This window comes from Sinocyclocheilus grahami, unplaced genomic scaffold, assembly GCF_001515645.1.
Source record: "Sinocyclocheilus grahami isolate Dianchi unplaced genomic scaffold, SAMN03320097.WGS_v1.1 scaffold181.1, whole genome shotgun sequence".
In the NCBI taxonomy this organism is placed as follows: domain Eukaryota; kingdom Metazoa; phylum Chordata; class Actinopteri; order Cypriniformes; family Cyprinidae; genus Sinocyclocheilus; species Sinocyclocheilus grahami.
This window is the reverse complement of record NW_015505360.1, coordinates 514,947-539,143: the sequence shown is the minus strand read 5'-3', so window position 1 is coordinate 539,143 and position 24,197 is coordinate 514,947. Positions and strand designations below refer to the sequence as shown.

Below are 24,197 nucleotides of genomic sequence, written 5' to 3'. Positions count from 1 at the left end.
GTAGTACATGTTTTTCTTGGATTTCAGCATCAACTTAAATTGGAAACAGTAAAAAACGTCATTAGTCATATTGTAGGCAATACTTTATTTAGAAAAAATGTGCCATGCATTTGTGCTTACGGTCGGAGCTGTGTGACATTCTCCAACCCACCACCCCAAATAAAATCACCAACACAGTCAGACTGACGGCTGTGAACATCAGAGGACCTAAAATATACAGAGACAGGGAAAACGTGACATATGTTTGTCATGTGGTTGTCGAAAGAATCACACTGATGTTGCGGTATAGAAACTATAGGGTTTGCAGTTCAGGAAGTTAGCTTGGTCATGAAATGTTTCTGGCAGACCTTAAAATTCTGTCATAATTCTGTGTGTTTTGTGTGTTTTAAATAGTTTTTAAAAAATGTTACATTACATGCAAATATGTGGCAGCCGATGTTTGTTCATTTCATTTTATAATGTGTAGAGAAATAATCCTTAACTATACCTGAGGAGAGTCAAGATTGTGCACCGTTCTCATTAAATGCTGGTCTGGATGAAAGAACAGGACCTTTAAATCCTTTAAGAGTAAAAGAGGAACAACATCATCCCATAATTTGTTTAGATACATAGATAAATGCACATAATATCTCGATTAGCTCAGTGTTACCTGTTGATGAAGATGAGGCTGTGATGTCACCAGATGCTGAAGATGTAGAGAATGAACTTTTTGTTGTGGGGGATTGAGAACTTGCTGCTGGTTTAGGAGTTGTGGGTAATAGTAATTAACATGCAGATGAGTATTTTACACTTCCTTACATCTACACCAAATACTATGCATCATTCTTACCATTAGATACTCTCAGTCTGACTTTCTTAAATGAGTCAAAACCAAATCTCTCCACTCCGCACCAGTAAATCCCAGAGTCTGACTCCTGTAGATCAGTGATGTTCACAGTGAAGGTTCCTTCTCTAGAATCCTTCAGTGTGTATCTTCCTCTAGGTGACTGGTCAGATTTCACTAAAATACCATTTACATGGATCTCTGCAGAAATACTTGCTATTGGTTGAAGCCCAGCTGTGGGAACATGTAATTGTGACAGTTTTTCCACTGTGTCCAAGTATCTCAGTTCCATCTGTGGCCAAAATCCCAATTCCTGCTGAATGAAATAAACAACATAATGTATATAATACAGAAGGATGTGCCATTCTCATGGTTTTATGCCTAATTTTTTAATAATGTTGGATTATTTTGATTGAGATCAGTTGGAAGGATGTGGTGTGTGTTTGTATATGTACATGAAACAGGAAATAATAGAAAACCATTTGACTCAAATTAATCCTCAACCTTAGTTAACCTACCAATAATAATCAAATAATAACCATAACTTCTGACAGTAATATTTCAATTATATTTAAAAATTTTCTCATAAAGTACTTTACAAATAAAAAAACCCCCGCTAAGTATTAAAAGGCATCTAGAAATGTCTGTGCTGCATTCACAGTCACTGTTTGGGATTGACAACAGCATTTGCTTACAGGTGTCTTAATTAAGCAGACTGAAGTTGAATACATATCTGTATGAACAACTTGAATGCTGTTTGAATATATAGGCTCTGTATTAATGAACAGCTTAAGTCACAAATGCATCCAGGTAACCATTGCAACAGTATCAAAGAATGGCGATGTCCATAGCACTGGAATTGACAGCGCATTAAATATATATATAAATAAATCCAATTGAGGTGTGAGTTTATGCATCATATATTTTAAAGAACCAACAACAACTTCAAATGCTTTGTAACCACGAGTATAGACTGTTCAGTTGAGCCTCGCACCTACTGCAGCTCTGGGGGATCTTAGGATGAACATAAATAATTTCTTTGTGAACAAGTGAAACCCCTCATGGTTATATCTCTCACATTTTATGACATGGCAGACAACTAGTTGTCCAGTGCTGTTCCGTTATTCAGTGCAGGCAGTCTTGAAAAGGTGCACTTGACCAGGTGTTATAGAATGCGGTGGTCACGCTCGTAAAAAACAAAACGCAACTGCATACAAGCCATTAGCATCTGCTCTAGTGAGTCTTGTGTTGTGTGAATCATGTCCGAGGATTAAGGAATAATGTAAACAGTGCGACACATCGACACGATACACATAAATTGACTTATTTTTGTAATTGGCATAATTGATTTAGTCTACATGTCAGTACAGCCCTGCTGTAGCATTTTAAAGCAATAAGCCCCAAGAAGCCGTGGTTTACAGTGAATTTATAACAGCTAGGGGGCGTTGTTAGGCATGACACGATGCGGAGTAAAACCCCCTTAGCTGTTATAAATTCACTGTAAACCACGGCTTCGCAGGGCTTATTGCGTCTATAAAAGGGTTATTCCATATATGTAGTAAGGTTTCACAGAATAAAACAGAGCAAATAAAGTGTAATGATATTAATAAAAACAGTATTCTTCCACCAAACAATGTAGTTCCTCAGAATCAGTTGTGGTTCCAACAAAGTAGTTGCCTAGAAACACACAGAAGTAAACAAAGGTGTGTGTTTGTAGAGTAATTTACAACAGCTTTGAACTTGGCTCAGCCAATCAGAATCAAGGACCGGAACTATCCATTTTATAACATGGTTTTTGGTACAGTAGTTTATTTTGTCCGCTCATAAACTCTAGTTTTGCATGGACAGAATAATGCAGACAGCATACATAGTGCTTTTATTAAGCAGAATGATGTGTACTAATGTTTTAGTACACAAGCAATTGAAAGTTTGAGATCATTAAAAACATATGCAGTGAAATCTATAAAATGCTGGTGTGACTTCCTGGTCTCTTCCTGGACAAATGGGATATGGCACCATACAGTTTCTTGGTAATGTTACTTCTGACCTCTGTTATTGTCTCAGCAGTAACTTTGTAATTCTCAAACACCCTCTTTTAGTCGTGGAGCTGCCGTATTTCTATAATTTCTCCTCAATTATACATAATGATTTACTTGCACGGTTTAAAAAAATACTGTTGCTTAAAGTTGTATTGTAAAAAAAACATTTAAAACAGACAAATGAAGCCAAGCACATACTAATACTAATGTTTTAAACGGCAAAAATAAGTTATGCACTTTTTTTTAAAATTCTGGGCACATTAGAGGCATTCTTCGACCTTTATGAGAGGCTAATGGCCATTTCCTCTGTTTCTCACTCTTGTTGCATGAGTAGCCTTTACCCTAACACAGAGATCAGTTTTGTGGTTAATACTAGTGATGATGTTCAAAATTTGTGCCAGAAAGCTGCTAGCAGATCAGCATTTTAAGTTGGAGCATTCATATAGATATAACACAAGATCTTTTACATGCATTTTAAATTTTCAGTCAAACAAAAAAAATTATATTTTAAAATGTCACACAACACTGTGTTTGCAGTCCAGTTTTTGGACTAATAGACCTAGATAATGTGATTCATCCAGCATGCATGTGCATGGTGGACAAGAGTTGGCCTTTGTAGTTGTGAACTTGTTTCGAAAGAGAAAGGGGATTTGCAAATAATATTTAAACCTAGACCTGTGGATGTACCGGTTTGATCACACTGTAGAACAAAAGTCAAAGCATTTAACAAAAATTGACCTGACAGAAAGATCCAGATCCACAGCACATGGAAGTTTTCATCAATAAGTCTCCAGTCCATTTAGAACTTTGAAGTTCAGCTGATTCTGTATTCGTTATAACTCAAATACTGTTTGTTAAAAATGCAAGCCTCGTTTTAACAAAGGAAGTCAAGAGTTGCTAATCGTTTACAACAGTGGCGTCAAACTAATCCCACCCATATTTTTTTTTGTGATAACTTCCTCTTGTTTTAGCACTTAATGTGGATGCTTGCTAACTATTGCACACTGATCTGAGATCTGTACTCATGTAAATGAGTACATTATAAGTTAAAACCTTACCGCTGTAATAAGACAGAGACATTCAACAATCTGACAACCCAGAATGTATTTATTTACACAAGGACAAAACCACATTCAGACATGAGACCTTTACTTACACCAAACACACAGTCCACAATATTGATTGAAGCAAGTTAAAGAGTAGCTGTTAGATAAATGTCCACAGCCTTTAGCCTGAATCATAATGACTGCATATGTTACTAAATCTGCTGTATCAGCACTGGGGTTTAGAGCTCATTTGATGCAGCTGGGCTCTGGATAGATGGAGAGGGTGGAGTATAGGGGAGGATCTTGGATCTGATTGGCTGCCAAACTTTTATTGACAGTAGAATAAATGATGTTCGTTTGTGTTTCAGTCTGCTGTTGGGTCTCCGTGATCTCCTCATAATCACCAGCGGTCTGTGGATTCAGTAATAAAGATTACGAAATGACTAAAGAAACTAACTACATGTGTATTACAGAAATTACAAGTATATTGGGACAATGAATTAATAAATTTGCTTTTTGTTAACTATTTGTTTGCTAGATGTCATTCACAGTAGATTTCATCATTTGGTGAAATTTGGAGTTATCGCGCATCCGTTTTTGAATAGAATGCTGTGTATGCTCAGATGTGAGCATTTTTTTTTTAGTTCTGTATACTTTTCAAAGTATCAAATAAGCCAAAAAAAAAACACTTGTAAATTCACATACTTTAAAGAGTTATAATACGTAATAAGTGTTCTGTGTTTCTTACCTCAGTGGTGCCTTGGATTTCAGCATCAACTTAAATTGGAAACAGGGAAACACATTTATTTGACATTATGTAGGCTATATTGTAATAATAATAATAAAAAAATTGTATTTTCACTTACCATTGGAACTGTGTGAGTTTTCTTTTGATTATTCCATATACAGAGAACCGCCACAAATATAATCACCATCACAGTCAGACCGACGGCTGTGAACATCAGAGGACCTAAAACATACAGCGACAGGGGAAACGTGACAGACTGTCTATGATGTTCGTCATGGTTGTCGAAACAGTCACATTGACATTGCAGTAATATCTCAATAGTTATCTCCTTAAATGAAAAACCGAATGAAAGCATCCTTAAAGAATGTGGTTTAGAAAAAATGTTCATACAGACCTCACAGGTCTGTCATGATTTTGCCTGACAGTGTTTTTTTTTTTATGTTGTATTGCACGCAAAGAGATGGCAGCTGGTGTTTGTTAATTTTGTTTTGTGGTGTGCAGAGAAATAATAATGAACTGTATACCTGAGGAGAGTGAAGATTGTGCACCGTTCTCATTAAATGCTGGTCTGGATGAAAGAACAGGACCTTTAAATCCTTTAAGAGTAAAAGAGGAACAACATCATCCCATAATTTGTTTAGATACATAGATAAATGCACATAATATCTCGATTAGCTCAGTGTTACCTGTTGATGAAGATGAGGCTGTGATGTCACCAGATGCTGAAGATGTAGAGAATGAACTTTTTGTTGTGGGGGATTGAGAACTTGCTGCTGGTTTAGGAGTTGACGGTCTGTTTGTGTTTGTGTCTGAGTCTATAAAAGTAATTAACATGCAGATGAGTATTTTACACTTCCTTAAATCTACACCAAATACTATGCATCATTCTTACCGTTAGATACTGTCAGTCTGACTTTCTTAAATGAGTCCAAACCAAATCTCTCCACTCCGCACCAGTAAATCCCAGAGTCTGACTCCTGTAGATCAGTGATGTTCACAGTGAAGGTTCCTTCTCTAGAATCCTTCAGTGTGTATCTTCCTCTAGGTGACTGGTCAGATTTCACTAAAATATCTTTACTGTCTTTACATGGATCTCTGCAGAAATACTTGCTATTGGTTGAAGCCCAGTCGTGGGAACATGTAATTGTGACAGTTTTTCCACTGTGTCCAAGTATCTCAGTTCCATCTGTGGCCAAAATCCCAATTCCTGCTGAATGAAATAAACAACAATGTATAGAAGGTTCATTTCAGTTGTTTTAAGAATATATATTTAGATAAGTGTGTAGTTATACATAACATGGCAGCTTGTGTGTGCTAATCTAAAGGTGATCACACACCGTAGAGTCACACCCCACCATGTCTAGGACAACTCATGTGTATCTCACACCGTACGCATTGCGTTTAATTCAAGAAAGCAGTTCAAAACAGTTAATCTAATCACCAAACAGGCAAAAGTTCACTTCAAGAATGAACAAAATGCATGGCAAAAAATAAATAGTTGAGAAAATATAAAAAATAAGGCAACTTGATGCAGTAAGACTTTTGAGTTGTCTCAACAATTGCTTTTTAGTTCTCAGTAAAGATGAGCATTGTTGTCACAGCAACATAAAAAACAATTACTGTCGTTGAAGTAATATTTTGTTTCCTGGATGAAAAAAAAAAAGATTTTGTGAAAAGTCACCACATTATCACTTTTTATGTGTATTTACGAATGACAAACATGGATTATTTCGTAATCAGTTTATTTCAGCTGTATGCGCATAAGGAAATTGTAACAATTGTATCAAGAAAGTAGTGAAAAGTTATAGAAACCTTACTGCTTTTTATGTAGTTTCAAGAAAACTGCATTTGAGACTCAAAAGGTTTTGTAAACTGGAAAATATTTTAACAGTATGGCATCGATGAGTTTGAAGTTCGGTGTGTGACAAAATGGAGCAAACTCTATAGCTCTCTATATAAAGCATACAGACTTTATACAAGCCTCAGAAAGACAAATGTCTTGCTGAAAGATGCACAATACAATCTTCCAGCTTAGGAAGTCATTATGTACATAAACAATAATTTTGGATAAATATAATGTAATTTTATGGAAAACTATGTGAGTGGCGCGGCAGGATTTTGAACAGTGTCGCCGCACACAGTCGCGAGTGGCGCCGCCGGTGTGCATGCACTCATAGAAAACAATGTGTTCGATTTTAAAGACGCGGCGCTGCTTATCCCGTCCGGTGTGTGACCAACTTAACAGTCTGCTGGGATAGTGTTCTGTCAATATTATAGTTGTTACCGTCACATTTTATGGTTTTCGGTATTGCAGTTTTTGTCTACTTGTTGACTGTCTAGTTTTGCACAGACGGAATATGAGGACAGCATGCACAGTATAGCACCTATTATTAAGCAAAATCATGTATATCAAAATACTTAAGCAATTGAAAGTTTGAGTACATCAGTGAAATTGAAATATGAGCATGAATCAAATTTGATGAGACTAGCTGCACCATGTTATACTCTAGTTACTCCCTATGTTACACTCTTCCTCTTCCTGGACTTAAGAGAAATGGCACCATACATTTGCTTAGTAATGTTGTATCGTGACAAACTATGACCACTGTTTGTTGTTGTCTCAGCAGCAAATATGTAATTCTCAAAAACATACAGAATGATTCTCTTAGACTGTGCAGAGACAGTTTGTCTGCTTAAATTTTGGCAACAGATTGTAGCAGTAGCTGTAAATCTGATTTAGGTTGCATCAACATGACTTTGGTTCCCACTGTTTACATGTTCAGAATTATCCGCTTCATCTCATGATTCATTTGGCACATGTACATGTCATGAGGAGGAAACTGGTTGCTTATTGACATATTTACTTGAACAATGAAGAGGCATAACAAAGACCATCGATCCAGTAACTGATCATTTTTAAGTAGAGGAATAAATGCATCCTGAAGACCAAACTTCATGTCATGTTTATTACTAAACATGACAAAACAGCAATGTAAATGCAGAGAGAACTCACCAGACAGACAAATCCAGATCACAAAATTATAGAAGAACTTCATTGTTAATGTGTAAACCTTGTTTTATTCCACTGTAGACCACTTTGCATCAGTGCTTCCTAGTTCTTATTCACTACTTGCCTTGAGCCTCAATGGCTCTTACTGGTGTGCAAAGCCTTTGTCACATTGAGGAACTCAAAGTTAAAAATGCTTTTCTCAAAATTTACAGCAAAACACCCATACATATATTTGCACAGCATCTACTTCCTTTAACACACGATGTATTTAGACAAGCCTTTTCTCACATATCTGAGATCTGTGTATGTGCTTCCTGTGATAATTGCTTGCGAATGAGATGTGACCTGAGCTGTCCGATTCTAGATCAGTGAGAAATAGTGGTATGTGCATTGATGTCACAGAGTCTGTAGACCACAGATGAGAACAAGCTTACAAAGAGTACAAATAACTTGTGATTTTAGCATGCTTGCAAATTAATAGCTACAAGATCTGCCTGCAAAGAGCATCTTTCTCTTGACAGCCATTCAAAAATACCAGCATGTTAGCTAAATGTTTTACAAGCAACATTTAAATTGTTAATATTTCATGTTATAATAGTAGATGTTTTGGAGGTTCATAAACGTGAGAAATGGACTTCTGCTTTTCCCTGTCTGTTGCATTTGACAACACGGCTCGGGTCACAAGGATTTGAATTCTTGCGACGCCATCATGTTGTCACTTTTTGCAGCTCTATAGCCATAAGTGACATGACATTTAGGTTCACGTGGTTGACTGGTAATGACATGAGCTGTGCGTCATTCTTAGAAACTTAAATTTGCATGTGTGTGGTCAAAGGCCTTGCGCATTTTAGATAAACCTAATGACCACATCCTCAGATCTGAGAACAGTTCATGGTGATTGTCAGTTGTTGTTGTGGCTCACAACAACTCTGAAGTTGCTTCTAGATCAGTCTGAAAGCGAGGCTTTTACTGGGTGGCTTTCCTGCCAAGCGCATACACTACAGATCAGTAATGCTTCTCAAATCATTCACAGCTTGGCCTGCCAGTACAACAGTGAAACTCACAGGCCCCTAACATAACATGTTTGTGATCAGGTCACAATCAAATAGTCCTTTACCACATTCAAAATCCAAAATGCATTGTAGTTAGACACTGAAACTACATTCAGAGGAGGTCAATCAGTCTTTCTCTTCTTGCGCAGGTCAGGAAACAGTCTAGATAGTACTCAAAACAGTAAATTTATTTTTAAATCACCAGCTCTTGCTTTCCTTTTATTTAATTGAATGAGAAGTGTTACTCTAGTTGCATTTTCCAACTTGTCAAACAAGACCAGCCTTTATTGGCATGTAAAGAATGCTCGACATGTTCCTAAAGTTATGTAAATGATGTTTGGTAGAAGCACAGTGGTAAAAAGCCACTGTTTTGTTTATGTAAGTTTGGGTTTTATAGAGGACAAAATGCAAATGCATCTTCCTAGGAGTTTGTAGGCGTGTTTAGCTTGCTAAACAGCAGTTAATTTGCTATACAGCAGTGGACGGTGGACGGTGGACGGTGGACTGGACACTGGTTTCTTTTAAAAGAATCATCAATGCAAAGCAAAATGAACATCATCCTTCATTTGACTGGTTAGTAATCTCTCCTGCCTCATGTTACTATACTAATCCTAAACATAGATGTTCATGTAAGAATGTCTGCCTGACGAGGGCTTGTGAGAACATGCAAAATGAGCAAAACTTGTCTGAGCTGATATTATTGTTACGCATTGAGCGAAACGAATTGGAGTCCCCGGTTGTGCTCCGAATAAAAACACAATTTTTTATTTTTTTATTTTATTTTTTACATGAGAATAATGGTTAGTTATTGTAGAATTTAATTGGCAGGTGTAACAAAACAACTCATGACATAGTCTTGTGCACTTTAGCAAGAATTAGCTTTTTTTTGTTCTCTATGAATTTTCCAGTAGTAAATTTTACTGTACTGTAAAAAGTGTTATGTAATTTTATCTGTGAAATATTGTAAAAACGCTATGGAAAAAAATGTTAATAGGTTATCAGTAAGTTCCTGTACTATATACAGGGGGAAACTGTATAAGACCTAACCAGACATTTCATGCATTTTTACAGTAAAATACTATTCATTTTACAGAGTGTAGTAGTTCTCTAGTGATCAAAGACATACTGTGATGTAGAAGTGATTATACAGTAACTGATGGATTTATCTCTAGTGCTGCTGCTGATGATTATCATAAGTAATGTAGCCATCGACAAATCACAAGGACACCAGTACTGTTCTCCTCTGGCGAACACAAGCTACTGCGCAAATTCTTCCAGTTATGTGGACTGTCATGGACAAAATGTCTCTTGCAAGGCCTATTCCTGCATCCCTCAGAGTCCCGGCTGCTCCTGCATGATCGGATCCTACGACTGCAGCAGCAAATGCCGCTATGAAGCTTCTCCAGATCTCTGTATTTGCAGTGCAGATACTTGCCTCTGCCTGAACGGTGTGTACAGTACTGTCCTCAAATGCTGCCCTTGTGTGTCATATGCCATTTTTATTCAAGATTTATCCCAATTCTTTCCTTCCAGATACGATGAATACTTCAAACAGCATAAGTGGGAATGTGGGAATGAGTTTCTACAAGATTATTGTTACTCTATAAATGTTATAAAATCATTATTAAAAAAGTATTGATTTCTATTTTATCATTTTTTTTAAAAATTAAATTATAATTCAATTCAATTCTATTTTTATTTATATTTATATTTATCTGGAGCAGCTCACTGCAGAAAACATAGTGAATTTTGTTGACCAGATCGCAAATATGGCAGGGCTGATGTCTATGGAAGTAAGTAAAGTTTCCTGCCCTTGACCAATAATAGTTGTTTTTTTAATGTTTTCTTTTATATTTTATTTCACTAATTAAGATTTTTTTTTTAAATGCATCATCTCAAAATACTTGAGTTATAACTTCAAATCATTATTTAAATGAAAATATTTTACACAAACATTAAGTAGTTTAACACTATAACAAAGTTACGGTTTGCGGTTTGTCATTGTATTTTGAGAGTGACCCATAGATTCGATATTACCCTTTTGTCAGAGAAATCATTTGCATTCTACAGAAGTCTCTCTTTTGGTATTTGATTAGGTGGCAGAAAACTATTTGAAGATTGTTGATGCCACCCAGGTAAAGGTTTCAGAGTTGGTCGGCGCTGAAAATAAAAGTAACTTGGTGTCATATGGAAACACTTATCTGAAGGCCTTTGAGAGCCTGGTGTCTGCACTAGTGACACCAACAGAAACTCACAACTGGCTGGATATTAGTCTCAACAATACAGGTAAAAGGCCTTGTTTGTATTTGTGTTTTTAACATGTTCTGGGATCAGTCACACTGTGAGTCATAGTCAAATAAGTTCTTCTAAAGATTTTTTAAAAATATTTTTCTTTAGTAAGCATTGTCCAAAAGGGGATTTTGCTGGGATGCAGTAGAACACTATTTTTGGCTCCCTAAAAATACTTTCATTGAACAATTTGTTCTAGGGTTAGGAAAATATTTTCCCACTTTAAAGAACCTTTTGTGGAATGGAAAGGTTCAAAGGATTTTGAAGGTTTTTCATGGAAGTTTTGATGCCAATAAAGAACTCTTTATTTTTAAAAATGTTCTTTGTGAAATAGGGCTGGGCGATACATCAAATATCAGCAGCATCTTTACTGACGATATAAAATTAGGGAATATTGTGTATATTGTGATGCTGTTAAAAACTTAGCTTATAAAGACAGTAGCCAATTTCACTCATGTCTCACAACTGTGACAGCTGATAGGCACTACTTTCAAAAGGCCATGATGTGTGCATATGTGTGAAGGCTTCGTGAAGAGCGTCTGACACGTGCACACACACAGAAAGCTGCTTCAGAGTTCTCTTTAGCATTTCAACAGACAAAAACACACAAAATTATGTCAAAATGCCCATTTTCATCGAGTGACCTCGTAAACACAGTCTTAACCGAGCGTAAAGACCCTAAAAACATATATTCAGTTTATAGTTTATGCATATACTGTACATTATGTGAAGATTGTTTTAAGTTCACTTAAATTAAAAGTTGTTATATATTTTAAAGCCTATTAAATATTACAATAATGGGTGTCAATTATACTGCAATGTTGAATGCCTATAATTAATGGCTTAAATTGAAGGAAAAATGTATTTAATAGAGACATCAGTAGTTGTATTGGTGTCAGTCACACTGGCCTTCATTAATAGGACTACTTAGTAAATTAAAGATTAAAGAAAAGCACTGTTTGAAGGTTGACCTGATTCAAACTACATCAGAGAACTTCAAAACCATCAAACCCAACAATATAAATAGTGATTACAATGACTGGGCTTTCATAAAAAAGATTAACAAAATATTGTTAATAATTTACTATAGCATATTCTTGTTTTGTGCTTAAACAGAGGTTGAAGTCTTCATGGTTGGACCACAGGTCACCTTAGAGAAAATCCCTCGACTCGGCACAACACATTCTTCTGTGGACATCGATCTCATTGGGATCGCCAAGAACAACAATGAAACAAGTATGTGAAATGGTATAGTGTGATTAAAAAAACTATCTAAAATAAAAATGGACAATATATCTGCTAAACCACATTTACTTATTTTCTTTATTGTTGTTTTAACATAGTATTGCATTTCTGTTTCTGTCTCACAGGATCAGCTGCTGTGGCTTTCATGAGCTACAACACGATGGAGAATCTACTGAAGCCAGACTTCTTCAACACATCAAACAACACGATTAAAACCATGATGTCCACTGTGATCTCAGCTACTCTTCCCAAAACCACCAACACTGAACTCACCAAACCAGTCAACTTCACCCTCAAACACATCAGAGTGAGAGACTCAAATGTGCTTTTGTTTTATCAGAGCACTGATGAACATCTGAAAACATCTAATATTCAGTGTTTTAATATTTTCTTCTTGTTTTTGCAGGAGTTTGATCCCAGCGGTTCTCTGTCCTGTGTGTACTGGAATATCAGTGAGTGGATTGTAGATGGTTGTTCTGTTTTAAAGACCAACAGCAGCTACACTGTGTGTTCCTGTCTTCATCTGTCGACATTCGCTCTCATCATGCAAACCAGCAGCCGCCCGCCAAAGGTACAGAACATTTCTAGTGAACACTGAAGAACAGCACAGATTTGGCACTCATGTTCTCTCATGTTTTCTCAGAGCAAATCACTGATGGAGCGGTTGAATTTGGTGTGTGTGATCGTGGGGCTGGTGTTCTTCAGTTTGGCCCTGTTGACCTTTGCCCTTTGTCAGTGGAGTCCTGGAGTGAATAATGTGGCTCGAATCAACATCTGCATCAGTCTTCTGTTGGCTCAACTTCTGTTTCTGCTCACACAGCAGTTCCTGAGCCTCATACAGCGTCAGCAGGTGAGAATGATGGAGTCCTACAGCTCAGCACAGCCTCACTGAGAATCCTCATAACCGTCTCTCATGGTCTCCAGGTTTTGTGTGCCGTGATCTCAGGCCTTCTGCACTTCCTCTTTCTCTCCGGCTTTGTGTGGATGTTCATTGAAGCTCTGCTGCTCTTCATCTGTGTGAAGAACCTATCACAGATCAGCTCCAAAAAGAGGGAGGTGCTTAGCAGTGGATTTCTGTGTGTGATTGGATATGTGGTTGCTCTGGTTGTGGTGTGTGTGTCTGTCGGTCTGGTTCCTGAAGGCTACGGCAGCGAAGAGTGAGTTGTTGTTGTTTTTAAGGTCATTTGTTTAGAAGGAAGTAAAGTGCTCAGAACAGTTTTCTGCTATCTGATGAAACACATTTTTTGACACAGGCTATATTAAAGGCCCGCTAAGGCAAATCTGATTTCAACAGTCAACATATGAAATAGCATTATTTGATTAATTCAGTTATTATTTGTTTTCCTTTAAACAGTTGCTGGCTTAAACATGATAAAGGTTTTATCTGGAGTTTTCTGGGTCCTCTTTGTGTCATACTAGCAGTAAGTTATAAATATTAAAATTTTTCACATGGGCTGTTGAAGCCAAAAAAAATAATTGGATAATTTCTTCTTTTTCTGCAGTTAAACACAATTCTCTTCATCAAGATCGTCATCACTCTGAACTCAACTCTCAAAAAACTGAATGCTGAAGTTTCACAGATGAAACAAACCAAGTAACAAACATTATGATCAAAACACTCTATAAATAAAGAACATATAGTCAATGAAGACACATTAACTTTTTTTCTTTCTCTCTCTTTCTTTCCTTATTTCTTTCTTTCTTTCTCTCTCTCTTTGCAGGATCATGGTGTTTAAAACACTGGCTCAGTTTGTGGTTCTTGGTTGCTCCTGGATTCTGGGTTTCTTCACTAATGTCAGTGAGGTGCTGGAGATCCTCTTCCTGATCTTGAACTCCCAGCAGGGAACCTTCATCTTCCTGATCTACTGTGTCTTTAATAATGAGGTCAGAATGTTTTCCATCCATACTCTATGAATGAACCAATAAACCTCCAGACACCGTGGCAGTACAGTAGTTTCTTACCTGTTTATTATATACAAACTCCATTCTGGTTCATGAGTTTCAGATGTTAAATGAAGTCACTCAGCTCCTCTCGTCTCATTCTTGTCCAGGTCAGGCAGCAGTACAGGAAGTTCTTCAGATGTCTTTGCTGTGGAAGCAAACAACACTGAGGAGTACAGCATCAGGTTCAGTAATAGATACTGCTCAAGTTCCACTATAATGCATGTGATGTCATTCTTACAGTACAATTTACTGTTTAGTAATTTGGGTTTTGACCAGGTCAGGACTCCTTCTGTAAGTCCTTAACCATTTTTAAGGATGTATAAATCTTAATGAATTACTCCAGATCACTTGTAGATCAACACTAGTTTCAGATGTCATATTTTTGGGCCATTCTTAAAGTAAAATACAGAATCAATGTTTTAGATGTTAACTAGTTTCAGCTCCTTTCTGTAAATGGTAATGTTACAAAACTTTTGATATTACAGTTGTAAATACTATTGATGTAGAACATATACATCGTTTTTAAACACACAAGATTTTCTTGGTGGTGGGAGAAAAGCATATTTTTACAGAATCCACAAAATGTTCCGATAAATGCTGGCAAATTAAAATACCCTCTTGAAAACTATTTCATGTGTGCATGGTGAAGGGAAATAACATGACTTTACACTTTACAGTATAAGTAAAAATTTTAAATATATTTTAAATATGAGGCTTGTGTCAAATAGTTAATACATTTATTAATCTGGCACACTTATATATTTGTTTGTGGTTAGAAGATTTTTTTTATTAGCCTACTTTATGTATTCATATGGCAAGATATATTTTCAGAATGGAGTGTCACAGCTTTTATAGGTGTAGGGGATTTACCTTTATAAATAAACTATTAAAGTAAAGGAACAGCTGATGTGTCAGATTTAAAGTGAATCTGTATTGTCATATGGCTTGTATTTTTGTAATAAAAGATGTGAATGATGTGTAATGTCTTGATTACTTAATTTTAGGGAATTAATTATTATTAATTCATTCAGGGTTTGAAAGGACTCGGATCTAAAAAAATCGAAGTCCACCTGATTAGAACTGATTTCAAATTTCAATAGTTTACACCTTATCAGCAGTCGTCCAGCAAGACGTTAATATCAGTGTATCATAATCTGACTGTGTATTTTCCTTGGCCACAGGATAATATGTTCTTTGACGAGTAAGCTACGAGCTAGGTAGCAAGGATCTTGGCAATGTTTCACTTTAAAATTATACGACACCAGACAATGATTCTTTATAAATGAAACACGAATTTTATTGGCTATTCTAGATTACATCAAAACTAAGCTAAAACACACATACGCACACACACACATATACAGCTCAGAAAATTGAAGGAATGACTTAACGGAGTTGCATGAAGTTTCAAAGTTCTAACTCATTTTCACTAGTGGTTTTAAATTCAGCCTGAGAGAATTCACAAAGCAGATATTTTGTCTTAAGTTTACTGCTTAAATCAATCATCAGCGTCAGTTCAGCAGATAGAAAATTTTGTTCGTTTACTTGCGTTTTGCTTTGGGTGACAGCTGAAAAGCTGAGTCGTTCCTCGTGGCTACTGGAGGGGATTCCGTTGCTGACAACAGGCTTCCTGGAGTTGGCCCAGGACTGCATGCTGTTTGTGGGGAGTATTTCTGCAGATTTTGTTAATAACTTCTATAAAGTGTTGTACAACACACGCCTTTCAAAATAACAGCTTTTCACTCATTTCAACATTCTGCATTTGTCGTGCCCATTCGTTCAAGATTAAACTTCACATATTACACACATTTTAATGACCTTATTTCCTAAAAAGAAGGTAATAAACACTGATTAAAGTTGCACCGATTACATGAAACACATCAAACATATATATACGGCATAACACATACAGTGGATACATTTTCACTACTTAAACGATTGTCTTTTAAAAATTGTCATGCAAGGTCCTGTTTCTTTTGTTGTAAGAGAAGTTTGTAAGGGTTTCAGACAGGGCATGAAGCAGGTGGTCACAAGACATGTGACAGTCATGCATAGATCCCGTGCTTGCAGGCCTAAGGGCTTGATTAAATTACTGTCCTTTTCCTGTTTGGATATAATCGTTCCATCCATTGGTGGTCACAAGACATCATGGTTTCTATATGTTGTGAACGAACCTTCCAGTTCTGATACAAAGAAAGCTTTGTTGTCTCCTGATTTAATTCGTTTCGATCCCATGAGTAGATGAGACAAGACTGACAGGAAATCGCCCCCCGAATATTGGAGTCATGTGCTGGGATGATTCCATGGCATATCAGTGTCTGTTATATATATATATATATATAGAAATCCCTACAGATGATTGATATTTGCGTTCACTCAGGTTTTCATTATTTAAAAGATTTTTTTTGTTACAACATTTTGTCTTAATAAACAGTGTCATATAATAATTGCATTTGTGAACATGTTTTTTCCACACTCCCCAAAAGACTAAAAAAAGCTCCATATAATTAGACTGATTCTAATTTGGGAGGAATATCCTAGTTTGAAATATGAAATACTATCTTCTGCATTATAACTTTTTAAAGTGTAACTGTCACATGCAGTTTTTGTCATGGGGAGTCGGCGACCGAGGCGGAGATCCAGAGATCAGCAGCGGAGCCGGAGCGACTGAGGACCAAGGTGGAGCTGGCGGGAGGAAGGAGCCCAACGGAGCCGGTGGGACAGATTGACAAGGCGCAGCCAGAGGAGAGGAGTCCAGAGGCGATGGCGGGTCGACGCCCGACCAAGGCGGAGCCAGAGGGCCGAGGGAGCCCGGTGGAGCTGATGGATTGATGGGTGATGGTGGAGGCGAGGGAGCTAGGAACCGAGGTGGATCCACTGGGTCTACGGACAGAGGCGGAGTCCGGGCCTCAGAGGCTGGAGGCAGAGGTGAGGGAGACTCAGACCATGGCGATGCTGGAGGATGGCAGTCCCACGGGGCTCTCACCGCAATGATGGTGGGCTCAGGGTGAGCAGAGGGGCTGCCAGACGACAGAGGTGGAGGAGGCTGGAGTGGGTGGGAGGGCGGGCATTTTCAAGGAGCGGGCACTGGAGGGCGCTTTCTAGGAGCCGGCACTGGAGGGCGCTCTGAGCTGGAGCCCTTCCTGGGCGGAATTGGGGATCAGGAGCCCTTCCTGGGCTGAACGAAAAATCAGGAGCCCTTCCTGGGCTAAACTGGGGATCAGGAGCCTTTCCTGGGCTTAACGGGGAATCAGGAGCCCTTCCTGGACTCGACAGGGGATCGGGAGCCATTCCGAGGCTCGACAGGGGATCGAGAGCCATTTCGAGGCTCGACAGGGGATCAGGAGCCCTTCCTGGGCTAAACTGAGGATTCCGAGGTCTCTCCTCCTCGTTTTGACACTGAATTCCCTCCATATTCTGGCCCTTATGTCCCGCCATAGTCAGCTCACCCTCAGCCATGATGCAGGGGGCAGAGCTCCTCTCCATGCTCACACCGTCCACGGCTTGCTCCCTCGTGGTGGGCACTGTCACCGGCTCTCGCACCTGGTCTGACAGGTTGGGCTCAACCTCTGAGGTAATCCTCCGCTCAGTCGCTTGGCTTTGCTCTGGCTCGCGGATCGCGGCGGGAAATGGCTCTCCTTCATCGGTGGGCTCAGGCTGATGCTCGTACCGTGGGGAGATGGTGGGCTGGGCTCTGGATCCGAAGTGGATCTGGCAAGATCATCCACGGTGCCGATGGTGAGTGGCGACCCGTTTCTCGCCAGAGTCCACTCCACGTAGGCGGCAAATTCCTCCCGAGGACCATCTTCGGACGACCGTCTGGAGCAGGAAGGCAAGACTCTCGAGGACCATACCAGACTGTTTCTGTTGGACGCGTCGTCCGGATAGCTGGTGATGTTAGCGACCAACAGGAACAGTCTGGTATGGTCCTCGAGAGTCTTGCCTTCCTGCTCCAGCAGGAGAAGGAGGAATTTGGGGCGAGTGAAGGGATCCATGCGGTAAACACAACGGAAAGAAAAACACTAAAGAAAAACCGGAAAACAAACGGAGGGGAGAACACGGAAGTTAAACTGTTTTTGGGTCGGTTATTCTGTCACGGGTCAGGTGTTCCAGAGACCAGGCAGAAAGACGAAGATGACAAATAAACGGATATTTAATGACTTGACAACAGAGAATTCAGACAGGGTAGACATCCACATTTAGGGTAACATTCACAATAACCAACAAACTAGAACACAAGAGACAGGAACAGATATAGAGCAGATAACGAGGGGCAGACAGGCGAGAACAATGAGGTGATTAACTAATAACAAGAACAGAAACAACCAAATAAGGACACAGAGAGAGAAACCACAATCAACAATCCACAGGGGTGTGACAGTTTTGGTTTCACTTTAAGGGATTTCTAGTTTGTCTTTGTTTTTTGTGCTTCATTGGTTGTCATGATTATTCATTGATTTCAAACACCTGTTTATTAGGTCTCTATTAGGTATATTCAATTCATTGCCTGGTGTTGTTTGTGCCTTGCACAGTTTCATTGACACTTGTATGTGGATATCTCTTATTTATTTTGGTTTAATAAAGTTAGACTCCTGTATTTTTGGTATGCCTGGTCTCTCGGTCCATTGGACTCCAACTGGGTCTCCACATTTCCCGGCATCACTGCATCAGTTGGGCTCAGAACTTTGCCATGGCTCCTTCCTCCATGGGTTTTGCTGTGGTTCACCATCCTCCTGGCTGTCTTTTGTGTTGCTCTGGGTTGTCTTCTGCTGCCAGCTCCTCCGTGGCTCCTTCCAGCCAAGGTGAGTATTTTTCTTTTCTTTAAAGATTGGTTCTCATTGACCCAAAAACCGCTATGATGTGAGATGGTCCCTTGTGTTGTTTCCTGATATAGCGGAATGCTCTAGTAATACAAGTAATACATCGATCAAAACTGTAAAGAGTATTTGTGAACATTCATTAATAACAAAATGTTGCAAAGCTCTTTTGTAAAATAATGATAACAAATAGGATGTGCATTTTGCTCTCTTGGTCTCCATGAATATGTCCCTACCAATATCCAACAACTATCCAACAACTACCAAATTGTCCCTAACAATAATTGTGATCAAACAATTAAATATATGTATATGTTGTTGTAATTTTGGATGCATCTGAAGTATGTCATACCATTGATATTACCTAAGAAGTTAAAGTAACCTAAATCCGTTACAAAACGGTGTGCTTTCAAGGACACACATTAAATAAATGGGCAGAGTAAGAATGCTCCGGTTACTTGCATAACCTCGGTGCCCTACGTAAGGGAATGAGCTTTGCGTTAGCGTTTTGATGCTAGGGGAAACTCCTGTTTACTCTGTTACTGATGCCAGATTTGTTTGTGTATGTTTGTGTAGCTGTGTATGTGTGTGTATGTTTATTTAGCTGCACAAACCAATTGGGCTCTAGCCCGCCAGAAGGGGAGGGGCCGACTGCTATATGAGTCTGCTCAGAGCGCCATTTCATCAGAAACTTTCGACTGAAGCGACAGTCATCAATTCGCATGAAGCCTTATAGCATGGCAACTTACGCAACGCTCGTTGCCTTATCTCAGGGAACTGAGGTTACGCAAGTAACTGGAGTGTTCCATATCGAATGGTCTCTCCCATTGCGTCAGCGTTTTGACACTAGGGGAACGCATCCAATAGCGCCGTGCTATAAGCAGGTGCAGAATGAAGCCGCTCTGCAAGCTCAGCCCGTTAGCACTCGACTGAGGGCTCCGGTAAGCATAAGCATGTAGTGAGACCCAAGCCACAAGGCTGAAGTCTACGTAACATGGCCTTTTCCACTTGCAAAGGGGATTAGGCAGAATTAAGCAGACAAAATCCGTGCCTGCATGGCAGGGAACGTCCAATTTATAAAATCTAGCAAAGGTAGACTGCAACGACCAGCCGGCGGCCACACAAATCTCACCAATGGAAATCCCGCCAGACCACGACCAAGAGGAGGCCATCCCTCAAGTGGAGTGGGCCCTTATCCCTAGAGGGCACTGCAAGCCTGTTGATGTGTAAGCCAAGGCTATAGCATCTACTATCCAGCAAGACAGGCAGCCCTTAAGAGCGGCCTCCAAAGCATCCAAAGTGCTTCTCTGAGTGTCTGAAGAGGACAGAGCGCTCTACATACGCCCAAACTGGGACCCTACGAACTGGGTGGATTGGGACTGTAGCGAATTTAGCTCATGGGGAAATATGAATAATTAACCATAACTAATTATGATTAATTATTAATATTTTAGATCCACTGTAGATATTTAGCTGACCACTCAGGGTCAACCGTCTTGTCAATTCTAAGAACGTTAATTTCCTGGTTAAAGGAAATAACTTTCTTACTGTACAATTCTATAAGTTTGTAACATAAATCTGCATGATTATTGACTCAAAAAGTTGTGTGTCTGATTGGTCCAAATGCTACAGGACCCTACTCTCCATCTGCAGCAGGGAGTTCTAGAAGGGTGTAACAAAGTTCATAGCTACAGGAAGGAGGAGGCAGGAACTGGCGAGCCCGCCCCACTCGTCACAAAGAGTAATAACTTGAGCTCTAAATGGAGTCTCGGTTTGGAGATGACTCGACAGTCGTTAGGCCCAAACTCAAAAAGACAGGAAGCACTAACTGACAGTGCTTGCAAGTCACCTACTTGCTTGACCGATGCTAAAGCCAAAAGGAGGGCGGGGTCTTAAGCGACATGGGCCACAAGTCGGCCGACTGGAGGGCCCGTAAGGCTCTGAGAACTATAAACAAGTTCCAAGTCGGCACAGTGTGAGGACGAGATGGGTTCAATCACCGAGCTCCCCTTCAGAAATTTAAAGACTAGGTTGTTTCGGTCGACTGATTGTCCAGCCACGAGAGAATGATTGGCTGCAATGGCTGCCACATAGACTATGAGTGTGGATGGGGTGCGACCCTTATCCAACAACTCTTGTAGAAAGGTTAGCTCGTGGGACACGTCACAAGAGGTCCAGGCTGCGTGCTGTGCACCAATCATTAAAGAGTAACCATTTAAGGGCATAAAAGCGTCTTATAGACGGTGTTCTAGCCTCTAAAATGGTATTAGTCACACTCACAGGTAGCTGCAAAGTGTCCCGTCGAGGGGCCAAACATAAACAAGTAAGTGCTGGACCAGTCGTGGACCAGGGCATCTCGCTGTCTCGAGAAATAAATTGGGCAGTGAAAGTTGTCTTCTGAGGTTAGAGGTCCACCTCTGTCCTCCGGAAGACAGACCAATCGTTTGAACCATATGAGGATGTAGTCTCCATTCTCCTGGAGATACATTGTCTCTAAACAGCATGTCTGCCCAGTGGGCATTATTCATCTAAACGGCAACGACCAAGCTAAGACGAGATTCTCCACAGCCTGGTGAGAATGTGAATCAGTTCGCTCACTGCCAGCTCATAATAACCCATTGGGGAGACTTGAGAGCGAGAGGGGCGGGGACAAAGGCGATCCAAGAAGGAAGCAGAGCAAGAATCATGCTCCTGTAGTGAAAGTGTGGGTGCTGCCCAGACAAGCGACACACACACTGTGCCCTTCTGCATCATGCAGGAGTTCCCTGCATGAGCCACACTTGTGGTGTGACATTTGCAACAACGTCGCAGGAAATTTGCTCTTTAATGTGCTGGATGGCCACAGGGGAAGGCTTCTGGCTTCTTCCTCTGCCGGGGCTCTTTCTACGGTGGCGAGCAGCTGGCTGAGCTTGTTCCTCCATTTCGGCTTCTTGATCGCAGAGTCAGCAAAGAGATGATCTTGTCGCGGAAAGAGAAAAATTCTGATGAAATGGCACGCTGAGCCTCATATAGCAGTCATATATATTCCCCTAGCTTCAAAACGCTGACACAATGGGAGAGACTGTTTGATAGGGAACATCATTTGTCGCACTCCAGACAAGAAGCGCAGCGCCACATTGCACCCAATTCAAGACAGCAGTCCAAAACAGTAAATATAAAAGTTCACTTAAGGAATAAACAAAGTTGCGTTGAGTTTGAAGTACAGTGTTTGAAACAGAGCAAACGGAAAGAGAGAGTGATCTATGGCTATTATAAAGCATACAGACAGACAGACGTGCTGAAAGATACACAATTCACAATCTTCGAGCCTAGGATTAAGTCATTATGTAGGCCTATACATTAACAATAGTTTGGGACAAATATAATGTGATTTTATGGAACATTGTCTGTGGTGCTGCAGTATTTTGAACAGCATCCCGAGTCGATGTGGACAGTCTTTATCTTTAACTTAATGTTGTTAAACTGAATGTGCAAAGCTATCTGTTAGTTTGTCCACAAGTTAGGAGTGATTACAATGTATACTAAATATAAAGTTGTTCTGTCAATTTCTATCTTTTTGTATTAAAATTTTAATGATGATTGATTTCATGATTGTTGTTATGTCTTAATAAACAACGTGAGTTTATTAGTGCATTTGTGAACTCTTTTTTTTTCCCGCATTCCAAAATAAATAAATAATCAAAAACAAACAACAACAACAAAAAAAATCCTCCATATCCATCTTAATTTTCAACAATGAAGTAAGCTGTTTTCTGTGAATGTGCGAGACATTCGGTTCATTAGCCGCCATAGGGAAATAACGAGAATAATTATAAAGTGCAGTAAATAGTAAAACTGTTTACACTACAAACCACTGTGTTCATAATTAAGATAATACATTAAATTAATATGGTAAGACACAAGTTTGCAATATCAAGCAGCAAAACGACCTGTTTTGTACAGCGAAAAATAGCTGGAATAGTGGATGAGACCGGAAGCCTCGCAACATAAAATTGACAAATGTTTGCGCTCGCTCTTACGGGAAAAAATAAGGTGGATAATAGACTGACTTTAATTTGAGAAGAATCCTAGTTAGAATTATGAAAAATTAAATCAAACCATCTTCTGCAATATATCTGTAAGAAGGCAATGTTCTGATTATCAATGACTGGTCGTGTCAAACTAAGAAAAAACCTAATGCTCAATTAAAAGCAGCTGCCAATGTGGGTTAAAACGGACAAACACTGATAGGAAATTACTCTTGTGACATTGTGTGGAAAGTCTGACAACACTTCCAAGAAACTGGATTTGGAATTAAATTTGTATCTGAATTTGAATTTGAAAACAGACATGGGATCAAATATCCTTACCAGCATGATGGGCTGATAACATCTCTGTAAACATCTGAACACAACAATGTTTTTAGTTAGCAGTCAGTCTTGTCAGTGAGGATCACTGTGTCAGCTTACATCAGGTAAGATCTTATTTCTGCTTATAATGATTAAAGAGGTCATTAGACTTTTTTCAACCGCGCTCTATTGATATAAACTATTTTAATAGTTTTCACCTTTTAGGTTACACGGAGAAAAATGCTTTTAGCCAAATTGATATGTGTAAGTCTCTGACTACAGGTGCATCTCAATAAATTAGAATGTCGTGGAAAAGTTCATTTATTTCAGTAATTCAACTCAAATTGTAAAACTTGTGTATTAAATAAATTCAGTGCACACAGACTGAAGTAGTTTAAGTCTTTGGTTCTTTTAATTGTGATGATTTTGGTACCTTTGGCAGTGTGGACAGGTGCCAAGTCCTGCTGGAAAATGAAATCAGCATCTCCATAAAGCACCATAAACACCTTGGAGACCTGCCTTAAGGTATAATCATATTCTAAACATCTCTTATAAATATTGGCCTAATAAATGTTTAGATTTTAAGGATAAAATAACTTTTTAAAGGTAACGAGATTAGCTAACAAAATAATAAATATTTGTTTTAATACTGAATATTATACTTCAAACATTTGAATATTGCATTTCTCACGATGGGTGTAATTTTATCAATAACCAGCAGGGGTCATCCGAGCTCTATAGTATAACTTCTCGCGCTGCAGCTGTGAAAACACGAGAAGAGGAAATCGGTTTGCAACAGGATTTACGGCAACAAATGTCTTTGCCTGCCGAAAGAAAACACAATCGCATATGCCAC

General features: G+C 39.1%; 1 protein-coding gene and 1 long non-coding RNA gene across 2 annotated transcripts; one reads left to right on the top strand and one right to left on the bottom strand.

The window, feature by feature from the left end:
* Positions 1–4,169: 4,169 nt before the first annotated feature.
* LOC107594351 (uncharacterized) lies at positions 4,170–4,845 on the bottom strand. Its single transcript, XR_001610163.1, has 3 exons — positions 4,775–4,845; positions 4,657–4,685; positions 4,170–4,319 (listed from the first exon to the last, which is right to left on the bottom strand). It is a non-coding gene; the product is annotated as an uncharacterized lncRNA (long non-coding RNA).
* A 5,056-nt stretch (positions 4,846–9,901) lies between these two features.
* LOC107594350 (putative adhesion G protein-coupled receptor E4P) lies at positions 9,902–14,573 on the top strand. Its single transcript, XM_016284360.1, has 12 exons — positions 9,902–10,201; positions 10,443–10,511; positions 10,815–11,004; positions 12,124–12,243; positions 12,378–12,559; positions 12,659–12,823; positions 12,896–13,102; positions 13,177–13,409; positions 13,607–13,673; positions 13,755–13,846; positions 13,974–14,136; positions 14,304–14,573. Exons 1-12 carry the CDS (start codon positions 9,902–9,904, stop codon positions 14,361–14,363), a joined length of 1,848 nt encoding a protein of 615 aa, XP_016139846.1. The 3' UTR covers positions 14,364–14,573.
* Positions 14,574–24,197: the final 9,624 nt, after the last annotated feature.